This window comes from Balaenoptera musculus, chromosome 20 (genome assembly GCF_009873245.2).
Source record: "Balaenoptera musculus isolate JJ_BM4_2016_0621 chromosome 20, mBalMus1.pri.v3, whole genome shotgun sequence".
Classification (NCBI taxonomy): Eukaryota; Metazoa; Chordata; class Mammalia; order Artiodactyla; family Balaenopteridae; genus Balaenoptera; species Balaenoptera musculus.
Genome location: NC_045804.1, coordinates 15,095,331 through 15,106,382, shown reverse-complemented (window position 1 = coordinate 15,106,382; position 11,052 = coordinate 15,095,331). Strand labels below are relative to the sequence as shown.

General features: G+C 45.7%; 1 protein-coding gene across 1 annotated transcript; it reads left to right on the top strand.

The window, feature by feature from the left end:
* Positions 1–5,745: 5,745 nt before the first annotated feature.
* On the top strand, positions 5,746–10,049 carry LOC118886242 (translational activator of cytochrome c oxidase 1). The gene is made up of 5 exons (XM_036835674.1): positions 5,746–6,259; positions 6,564–6,670; positions 8,345–8,472; positions 8,995–9,172; positions 9,493–10,049. The coding sequence occupies exons 1-5, from the start codon at positions 5,980–5,982 to the stop codon at positions 9,691–9,693; spliced, it is 894 nt and encodes a 297-aa protein (XP_036691569.1). The 5' UTR covers positions 5,746–5,979; the 3' UTR covers positions 9,694–10,049.
* The last annotated feature ends 1,003 nt before the right edge of the window (positions 10,050–11,052 follow it).

The following is an 11,052-nucleotide window of genomic DNA, read 5'->3' as shown; positions in this document are numbered from 1 at the left end:
AGCAAGAGGGTTCCCTTTTCTCCACACCCTCTCCGGCATTTGTTGTTTGTACATTTTCTGATGGTGCCCATTCTAACTGGTGTGAGGCAATACCTCATTGTAGTTTTGATTTGCATTTCTCTAATGACTAGTGATGTTGAGCAGCTTTTCATGTGCTTCTTGGCCATCTGTGTGTCATCTTTGGAGAAATGTCTATTTAGGTCTTCTGCCCATTTTTTGATTGGGTTGTTTGTTTTTTTAATGTTGAGCTGCATGAGCTGTTTATATATTTTGGAGATTAATCCTTTGTCCGTTGATTCGTTTGCAAATAGTTTCTCCCATTCTGAGCATTGTCTTTTCGTCTTGTTTGTAGTTTCCTTTGCTGTGCAAAAGCTTTTAAGTTTCATTAGGTCCCATTTGTTTATTTTTGTTTTTATTTCGCTTTCTCTAGGAGGTGGGTCAAAAAGGATCTTGCTGTGATTTATGTCATAGAGTGTTCTGCCTATGTTTTCCTCTAAAGAGTTCTATAGCGTCTGGCCTTACATTTAGGTCTTTAATCCATTTTGAGTTTATTTTTGTGTATGGTGTTAGGGAGTGTTCTAATTTCATTCTTTTACATGTAGCTGTCCAGTTTTCCCAGCACCACTTATTGAAGAGGCTGTCTTTTCTCCATTGTATATTCTTGCCTCCTTTATCAAAAATAAGGTGACCATATGTGCGTGGGTTTTATCTCTGGGCTTTCTATCCTGTTCCATTGATCTATATTTCTGTTTTTGTGCCAGTACCATACTGTCTTGATGACTGTAGCTTTGTAGTGTATGAACTGGGTTTTGAAGGTTGAGTTGGAGTTTTCTAGGAGTAAAGAAAGACATTTAAGGCAGAGAGAACATCTAGGTATAAATCTATAGAGGCAAGAAGAATATGGTTCTATTCAGAGAATGATAAGGTGATGTGGGGTTTTGTATGGGGAGTGGTGGGAAGTGGGTCTAGAGAGGAGAGCAGGAGCAGGTGGTCTTGTGCTTTGTAGAAAGTTTAGACCTTACTCCTGTACGAGACTTTGGAAAATTTACACAGAGGGAAGTCATGCTCAGTTCTGCATTTTAGGAGGCAGTGAAGAAAATGCCTCTGAGTGGGGGTGAGACAAGGAGTCACCTCACCTATTAAAATAGTCAACATAAGAAAAAGCAAAAGCCTGAACTAAGGCAGGAGCAGCAGGGAAGGAGAGGGCAGGGCACAACTGAAGAGATTTAAGGGACAGACTAATCAGGATTCAGTAATCTATTGGCTGTGAAGGCTGACCAAGAAATGATAACTCCCACGTCCCCTGGGTGAGGACATCTGGCTCTGATGGCTGACTAGAATTTCCAAGTCCAAGCTGGTTTCCCGAGCCTGTACCCCAATGTGATAGGATGGAGGAGTTCTATCCCACTGCTATTCAAATGCTGTTAGTCCTAGATAAATTCTCCCTCTGTTTATTTTTATTTTCATTCTGTGCTCTTGTTGAGCCATTTCAAGGGAAAAGAAGAAAGAAATTTTGATTGGTTCAGTGAGCCAGTATTTAGTAAGTGCTTTCCACTTTAGTCACGTCATTCAACCTAACTGCAAGGAATGTATTTTTCCTGTGTGCCTAGGAAGAGAAAATAAAGTAATGTCTCCACCACACCATGAAATTAGCAAGAGTATCTGGAATAGTAACGAGTGTGGTTCTATTCATTGAGAGCCGTTAGTACTAGACGACACCTGTTCAAACCTAGTAGAATGATGCCTTCAGCCAGTCTTTAGAATCCAAGGTTCATTGTAAGTTAAAAATTTCAGGGACTTCCCTTGTGGTGCAGTGGTTGAGAATCCGCCTGCCAATGCAGGGGGCACGGGTTCGAGCCCTGGTCCTGGTAGATCCCTCATGCCGTAGAGCAACTAAGCCCCTGTGCCTCAACTACTGAGCCTGTGCTCTAGAACCCGTGCTCTGCAACAAGAGAAGCCACTGCAATGAGAAGCCCGCGCACTGCAATGAAGAGTAGCCCCTGCTCACAGCAACTAGAGAAAACCCGTGTGCAGCAGCGAGACCCAAAGCAGCCAAAAAAAAACAACAAAAAAAAATTTCAATGATCTTGACAGCCAGGTCTCTAGAGACGGTTCAGTCACCTATGAATTCATTTTGAGACATGAATATTAGCTCAGACTGAGAAAGTAAAAATCTGCCCTGCCATTCATCACAGATAAACGGACACAGATAAAACCAGCTGCAAAGTTAACAGGAAACAATATTTCTCCCAAGCACACACTGCAACTTATCAGATAATAATTCCCTTCTCTGGGTGACTTTTAAAAATTCACTAAGAAACTGTTCTCTAAAATCAGACTGGGAATTCCCTGGTGGTCCAGCGATGAGTCCATGCTTCCACTGCAGGGTTCAATCCCTGGTCGAGGAACTAAGATCCCGCGTGCCACGTGGTGTGGCCAAAAATAAATAAATAAATAAAATAAAATCACAGACTGTCGGAAAGTTTCCTGTTTGAAATTATGTCAGTGAGAATGAAGTCTTACAGTCTTGCTTGGAGAATCTAAGTTGCTTTGACAGAAAAGCAGCCTTGATGTCCAACCCAGGTGTAGAACTTCAGAGCAGGGCTTTCTGAACACAACATTCCACATTTAACATTGTAGTTTTCAAGGAAATTGAACCTTGGGCCCACTTTGCAGTCCAGAGCTGATGTTGACCCTCTTTTCATACAGCTCTGTATTCCTCTGAGTATATCAAACTCTGTTTCATTGAAATTTCACCTAACCTCCACTCATTCCCGTAATTCTATAATAGCGATCTTTTCCTTTAGTGAGACACTCCACCATCCCTCTGGTGTGCAGTTTGCCTTGTTGCAGTGAGTTGATAGCCTGACATTGTTGGACTACAGGTTTGCCCAGGTAGGTTTAGGCTGATTGGACCAGGACTATCTCAAACTTTGTTTTGGCCTCTACTCTTATTCGTGATTATAAATTTCCTTCATTTGCTTTTTGCTACTTGAAGTAACATTTATGTTAAGCTATATTCTTATTTATTATTGTTATTTTTAATTTTTTTTTTTTTTAATTTTTGGCTGTGTTGGGTCTTCATTGCTGCGCACGGGCTTTCTCTAGCTGCGGCGAGTCGGGGCTACTCTTCGTTGCGGTGCGCGGGCTTCTCATCGCGGTGGCTTCTCTTGTTATGGAGCAGGGGCTCTAGGCACGCGGGCTTCAGTAGTTGTGGCACGTGGGCTCAGTAGTTGTGGCTCGCCGGCTTAGTTGCTCCACAGCATGTGGGATCTTCCCTGACCAGGGCTCGAACCCCTCTCCCCTGCATTGGCAGGCGGATTCTTAACCACTGCGCCACCAGGGAAGCCCCTAAGCTATATTTTTAAATTACAAAAAGTAATACTCTATATGAACAGCTAGCAAGCACATGAAAAGATGATCAACATCATTAGTCATTTGGGAAATAGAAATCAAAACCACAATGAGAAAAAACAAACAAACAAAACCACAATGAAATACCACTTCATACACACTAGGATGACAACAGCTAGAGTCAAAAAGAGATGCTAACAAGTTTTGGCAAGGATGTGGAGAAATTGGAACCCTCACACATTACTGGTAGGGGTGTAAACAATGCAACCATTTTGGAAAACACTCTGGCAGTTCCTCAAAAGATCAAATAGAGTTACTGTATGACTCACCAATTCCACTCCTAGGCATATACCCAAGAGAAATGAAAATATATGTCTACGCAAAAACCTGTATGTGAACGTTCATGACAGCATTATTCAGAATGGTCAAAAGGTGGAAAAAACCCAAATGTCCATCAACTGATGAATGGATAAATAAAAAGTGGTATATTCATGCAATGGAACATTAGTTAACAACATGGATGAACCCTGAAAACATTATGCTAAATGAAAGAAGCCAGTTGAAAGGACCACATACTGTATGATTCCATTCATATGAAATGTCCAGAATAGGCAAACCCATAGAGACAGAAGTAAATTGGTGGTTGCCTAGGACTGGGGGAACTGGGGAAAATGGGGAGTAACTGCTAATGGGTACTTCCTTTTGGGAGTGATGAAAATGTAAAATTTTGGTGACGGCTGCACAAATCTGAATATACTAAAAAACACTGTACACTTTAAATTGGTGATTTGTATGATATTTAAATTACATGTCAGTAAAGTTTTTGTTAAAAAAAAAAAAAAGCTGTACTGGGCACGGGAGTACAGTCCTGCTCTCAAAGAATTTAATATCATGGCAGAGACGAACATTTTGATATTAAAAAAGTAAGTGTTAAGGTACAGACATGTATGAAGGGTTATGTGAACACACAGAATAGGGCATCTGAACCCAAATGGAGAATTTGGAGATGTTTTCCTCTGGTGGGAAATGATGCCTGAGCTGAATATTGAAGGAAGAACAAAAATTAGCCAGAAGTGAGGTAGAACAGCAAAGACACAGGTTTGTGCTTAATACAAGAATTGGGAGAAGCAGTAGGAGCAATCTGTTGTTTCTACATAATCTGCAAAGTACAAGGAGGAGAGTGCCCAGCCCAAGTAGCTTCGATAATAAAAAATAATAAATTAACAATTCATAAGTGCACTATTAGTTACAGCTAAAAACTCAAAGAAGGACTCTTAGGACGGCTTTAACCAAGGAGGGGACAGATGAACTGGGTCTTGAAGCATGATGAAGATTTTATCACCGAGACAGTGAAGTTCACTCCAAGCAGATAGGGGCAAAGAGGTGATAAAGAACTTGTATTCAGAGTACAGTGAGTATAATTCCCTCCAACTGGACTGTAGTGTCAGGACATGAGACCAGAAAAATGAGCAGATCTGAGATTACGAAGGTTCTTACATAATAATAACTAAAAAATAACATAAAACCTATGCCTGTGTATTTTATCCGTTATCCCATTTAATCATAGCAAGGCCATCCTACAGGTAAGAAAACTGAAATATAGGAAAGTAAAGGAACTTGCCCAAGGTTACACTAGTAAGTGTAACAACCGGGGTTTGAACCCACCAGTTCAGACCAGAGGCCACAAACTTAACCTGCTCTCTATCTAACACACCAAGTTTTTGGATTTAATCTCACCAACATGGGGAGCCACTGGAAAGTTGTTCACAGTTGCTTTGTTTCTTCTATACCTTCTCCTCCTAATGCCATCGGTTTTCTCTTCTGGGAGAGCAGAGGGAAAATGCAGAGGGGAATTAGGCTCCAGGAAATTCTTCTGATCATTCATGCCTCCAGGATGGCAAGCGTCTCTTGCATTTAGGGACTTCATCACTATGATCGCTGCTGCTATTTACATAAGATTTTATTACTTTAAAGCTCCAAGAGCTTTTTTCAACCCTCTTATGTTGGTAAAGCAAGTAGGAGCATCCTTATTTACAGATATCGAAGAGGAAGTTCAGAGAGACTAAATGATTGGATAAATCACGTCTCTGGGCGGCGATTTCCCTACCTTAAAGTGAAGTGATTGAACTACCTATTTCTTTGCAACAACAAAACATTTATCATTCTAGGCCTGCTTAGAATTGGGAAGTCATTCTGAAGCAAAATCAGTTTCATAACTCAGATGTATCTCTACTAGATCATTGTGGGAAGTAAAAGTCCGGCGCTCCCCAGGCAACCAGGAAGGATTGAGCACAGGGTTGCCCCACCTCCGCCCAGGCTCTGCGCAGCTGCAACGGAAAAGCAAGTACCACGCGACGGAACGGCTTTTGTGGGCGGTGGGGACGCGTTTTTGGAACGGACCGGGAAAAGGAAGTGTGCTACACCACTGAATGTACCCACTCCCGGCTGCCGCGGGGAAGGTGCGGCGTACTTCGTGTTCCGGCTGCCCGGGGTGGGCCTGAGCCTTTGGCTGTCCAGTGACGGGTGGAGGAGGCTGCAGGCTCTGGACCTGCTTGTTTCGGTGGCGGACTCGGCGGACTGACCTCGGCCGCTGCTCTTGCTGACCTTGGCCCAGGGTCGGAGCCGATGGCGGCTTGGGCCGCTGTCACCTTGAGCAGGGCCGTTGCCCAGTGCTTGTGGGCGCGAGGCCCCGGCGTCCGGGTGGCTCTTCCGAGCTTCCCCCCGGCCTTCCAGCCTGAGCCCCCAGGCTGTAGCCCCTGTGGGGGCCGGACGCTGCACCTCACGGCAGAAGTCCTCGCCGGGCACAACAAGTGGTCCAAAGTCCGGCACATCAAGGGTCCCAAGGACACCGAAAGGAGTCGCATCTTCTCCAAGCTCAGTTTGAGCATTCGCCTAGCGGTTAAAGGTGAGAACTTGACGGTCACCCACCGGTGGTAGCCACTTGCCCTCACTATGCCCACGGCTTTGCTTGCCTCCTAGAGTTGGGCCAGGCCCACCCCGATCCTCGGCCTTTCATTCAGAGCGAATTGAAAACTTCTTTTCCAAAATACTTACCCAGATCTCATTCAAACACTGGATAAAGTGTCCTAAACGAACCGAGATCTAAGTGCTGACTTGTCGCTCTTTTGGCTGATGGGGGTAGGAGGCGGAAATCCCTTTTTTCTCTCATGTCATAATGAGATATCTCTGCTTACTCTTTTCTATATCAGAAGGAGGCCCCAACCCCGAGTTCAATAGCAACCTGGCCAGCATCTTAGAGGTGTGTCGCAGCAAGCACATGCCCAAGGCGACAATTGAGGCAGCACTGAAAATGGAGGTGTGTCCTCAGTTTAACTTTCTTGTTTTTTATTTATTTTTATATTTTTTATTTTTGGCTGTGTTGAGTCTTAGTTTCTGTGCGAGGGCTTTCTCTAGTTGCGGCGAGCGGGGGCCACTCTTCATCGCGGTGCGCGGGCCTCACTATCGCGGCCTCTCTTGTTGCGGAGCACGGGCTCCAGACGCCCAGGCTCCGTAGTTGTGGCTCACGGGCCTAGTTGCTCTGCGGCACGTGGGATTTTCCCAGACCAGGGCTCGAACCCGTGTCCCCTGCATTGGCAGGCAGATTCTCAACCACTGCGCCACCAGGGAAGCCCAACTTTCTTGTTTTTGATCACAGCCCCTACAGGGCACATGTCTGGAAGGCCACCACACACTCTTTAAATTATCAGAGAAGGGTAGTGATGTTGTTGACACCCTCAACCCAGAGCCTTCTGGTGACTCTTCTCTCGGCCATTGGTTATGGGAGCACAGTCAGGAATAGGATATATAGACAGTGTATAGAACTATATAGCCTAGGACTGCTGAGCTGAGTTTTGAGGAGATGGGGTAAAAAGAAGGGGCACAGTATAGGGAAAGCCCTGGTGTTAGTTTGAGGAAGGGTTTGTTTTTCTGATATTTATGCCTTAAAGGAGAAAAGCCAGTAGAAAGAGAGAGGGTGCAGATGATAGTGATAGTGGGAGGGGCTGGGACGTAGAGCCTAGGTGTGGGAATTGTCTTCAAGCCCAGCTGAGGGGACATCTCTTCTCTAGGACAAGCGGGAAGGATCTGAGGAAGTAGTAGTCATCTTAATTGCTAACAGTTATTGAGTGCTTATTCCAGGCCAAGTTCTTTGATAAGAACTTTGTATGCATTACCTCACTGAATCCTCAGAACAACCTTAAATGGAAACTGAGGCACTGTAAGATTAGGCGACTTGACCACGTCACACAGAAAATGACAGACTGGGAACCAGACAGACTCCAGAGCCTATGCCTAACCATCATACATACTGCCCTCCTGTCAGGTGTGGTACAGATAAGGCGGTGGAGGCAGAGGATTTTCCCCCACCTGGTGTCCTTAATTTCCTTTGTGAAAGAGGAAGGGAGAAGTCATCAGTTGAGAGTTCCTGGGAAGACGGCAGGGCAGGGTGATGGAGAGAGTGGTGAAGATCGGATGCATGGGCAAAGAATGAGCAGAGGCAGTGTGGGAGATCCAGATGAGATTGGTCATTAGAGTTTTTGATTGATTGTTTGAATTTTGAGGCTATGCTATTTGATAAGGCCCAGATGTGTCATTTCACGTGGCAGTACTCAGCAGCCCTGGGGTAGGAACACAGGTGGGTTTCACACGGGATAAGGTGTACGAGAATGAGTTTTAGTAGCAGCTATGGTGGGGTGGATGTGGGATTCAGCTGGGGAGGGGCGGAAACAAAGCTGGGATACGGCAGATTGATTGTTCAGGGACAAGAGAAACAGACTGCCTTCCAAATAAGGGATAATACTTCCAATTATCTCAAAAGTTGGTCCCAAGGGCCTTCTCTCAGAGGGGAGGACAAAATTGAAGCCTTAACAGCCTAGGCTCCAGCCCAGGGAGCCCATCCCATGGAGTCAACTTTGTGGTGCCTGTGGTGCCTGGGCTGGCGTGTAGGAGGGAACTAGGAAACCGGAAAATGTGCTTATGTTGTTTATTGCAGAAAACCAAGGACATTTATTTGTTGTATGAGGGCCGAGGCCCTGGTGGCTCTTCTCTTCTCATTGAGGCGTTATCTAACAGTAGCTCCAAGTGCCACTCGGACATCAAACATATCCTGAACAAGAATGGGTAGGTGTGTGTCTGGGGAGAGTAGAAGGGTACAGAGTCTTTAGGTTCCGATTCTGTGCAGGGAAAGTCCTGTTGTTCCTGGTGGCGTTTCAAGTTTTACACACACTTCATCCTTAGCAGAATCCAAATGGGATCATTTATTCTCCCTTAATGTGTTCTGTACTGGGCAGGATCCAAAAGACTTGTTCATCAGGTGTAGAACGAGCTCTCTGTCCCATTATCCCATCTGTCTGTATAATGTCCAGGTCTTAAAATGTACAACCAGGAATGGAATCTTAATTGCACAGGAATTGATGAGCAAAGTCTTTGCATCCTCCAAACTCCAGACAGGGCAGAAAATAGAGGGTTGGGGTTATGTTTGGATTATTCCCTTGCCCAGTGGTAGCTGCATCTGCCTCAGGAAGAGAGCTGCTCCATGTCTGTTTATACTCCAGGGGCTGGGTGGGAATGAGTGCTTGGCAGTGCTGTGTGGAGACTGAGTGTCTAAAGGCATTCATTCTGGCCCATTTCCTTTCCTATTAGGGGAATGATGGCTGAAGGAGCTCGCCACTCCTTTGACAAAAAGGGGGTGATCGTGGTTGGAGTGGAGGACAAAGAGAAGAAAGCTGTGAATCTAGAGCGTGCCCTGGAGCTGGCAATAGAAGCAGGAGCTGAGGATGTCAAGGAAGCTGAAGATGAAGAGGAAACGAACATTTTTAAAGTGAGTATGAAGCCTTAGTGAGAGGCCCCTGATTGACACGTTAAGGCATGCTTCTGTCAGTCTCTTCTTTCCTGTGCCCAGGGTACAGGTGAGATAAAGAGCTCACATATTGCACAGACATTTACTAAGAGAATACCGGATAGGGCTTACTCTCTTGAGGACGATGAGAAGGATTCAGAACATTGAAAACTCTGTTTCTGCAGTGAAGACTTAAACCCAGTGATACATTAGAATAATTCCATTCAGATTTTGCAAACTTCTGTCCAGCTTTGTTGTGTTATCTCCTGGCTACTTACCTCCTGACTTTCCTTTGTTCCTAGTTTATTTGTGATGTCTCTTCACTGCATCAAGTGAGGAAGAAGCTGGACTCCCTGGGCCTGTGTTCTGTGTCCTGTATGCTAGAGTTCATCCCCAACACAAAGGTGCGGCTGGCTGACCCTGACCTGGAGCAGGCTGCCCATCTCATCCAGGCTCTCGGCAACCACGGTGACGTGATCCACGTCTATGACAACATTGAGTAGCCAGGCTGTACGTGCCCCCCGGCAGCCTATTCTGGAGCACAAGCTTCTGCAGCGTCCTCTGAGACTCAAGTAGGTCAGGGCGGTGGGTGGTCTAGCAGGTTAGGAAGCATAAGACCTGTAGTTTGTGGTCGGTGGAATCCCTGCACTTTTGTGAAGCCTCTTTGGCAGCTCTGCTGGTGTCTCAGCGCCCTCCCAGGTGAGTCCCTCCACATCCTTCTGGATGCAGAGTGAGGCCAGTCAGCTGGTCAGATTCTGATCTCAGGAAGTTGGCCCTTGTGGGGATGGTAGGTGCCCTGAGGGCCCATGTACTAGAAAGTGCTCCTAAATAATAACAGTGATTGACCTGGGTTGCTGCACTGCTGTTGTATGACTCTTGAGTTTTCCTGGGTTTGTGTCCAGTTGCTGGGACCCTCTTGACTTCCTTTCAGGTCTATAGGCTTAGTTCCACTACTCCAATCCCAAGACTTTATTTTTTTGATTGACCATAGAAATGTAGCTCCCTCCAGGTACTTTGTGCTCTAGTGCTCATCTCGTGGCTGAAACCTGCCATTCTTTCACATAACCAATATTGATCAAACACCTACTGTGTACCAGGAACTGCACTTACAAGCTGTTCAATTGATGCCCTGCGTTAGATCCACTCTAAGACATAGGACCTCAGGGGGAAGACATAGGATTGCTCTCTACTGGAGCTGTCCCAGGGCAATGTGAGGTGCTGTGCATGCATCCTTGTTCTCTTTATGTGGCCTCTGTACCCTTCTTCTGTCAGAGAGCTTAAGGCTCTAGCCCCGAAGGAGATCAAGTGCCAATGATAAGGGACTCCAGGCCCTGCTTTGCCTGGGTCCTCTGTGTTCTGAGATTGCTCGGAGTGGACCTGTCAGTGAGCTGCACTCAGGAAGGGCTATACCAAGCTGGTTTTGAAAGCTGCTTGATCCCCAGAATGCCCAACCCTGGCTCCTTTTCATCCCTGATGCCAGATGATGGGGCACTGGGAACTGGAAAGGAAATAAGAACAGAAAGAAGGCTGAGTCAGAAGCCTGGCCAGGTGGGAAATAGGGGCCTTGGTGCCTTTTGTTCCTGAGTCACTTCTGGGTTTAGAGAGACCAGGAGTGCCAACCACCTGTGCTGGAGCCCGTCAAGCGTGTCGGGCCTGGAGAGGCTTTTTGATCCCTATTATTCACCTTCTTGTAAGTTGTTTAAGCCAGTTCTGAGCTCAGAGTAATTTTCCTGAAGGACTCTTAGGTAAATGAGGATGGAAAAGAACTAAAACCAAATTGGCTATAAATGATAACTTCACCTTCTAGGAAAAACAGATTACTAATTCCATGATGACTTCAACAGCTGGAGAGTGAAGGCTAG

Bases quoted from the DNA above. Each gene is read 5' to 3' on its own strand.
- LOC118886242 (XM_036835674.1), top strand. From the start codon at position 5,980: ATGGCGGCTTGGGCCGCTGTCACCTTGAGCAGGGCCGTTGCCCAGTGC. The intron at 6,671-8,344 runs GTGTGTCCTCAG...TGTTTATTGCAG, and splicing joins AGGCAGCACTGAAAATGGAG to AAAACCAAGGACATTTATTT. The intron at 8,473-8,994 runs GTAGGTGTGTGT...CTTTCCTATTAG, and splicing joins CATATCCTGAACAAGAATGG to GGGAATGATGGCTGAAGGAG.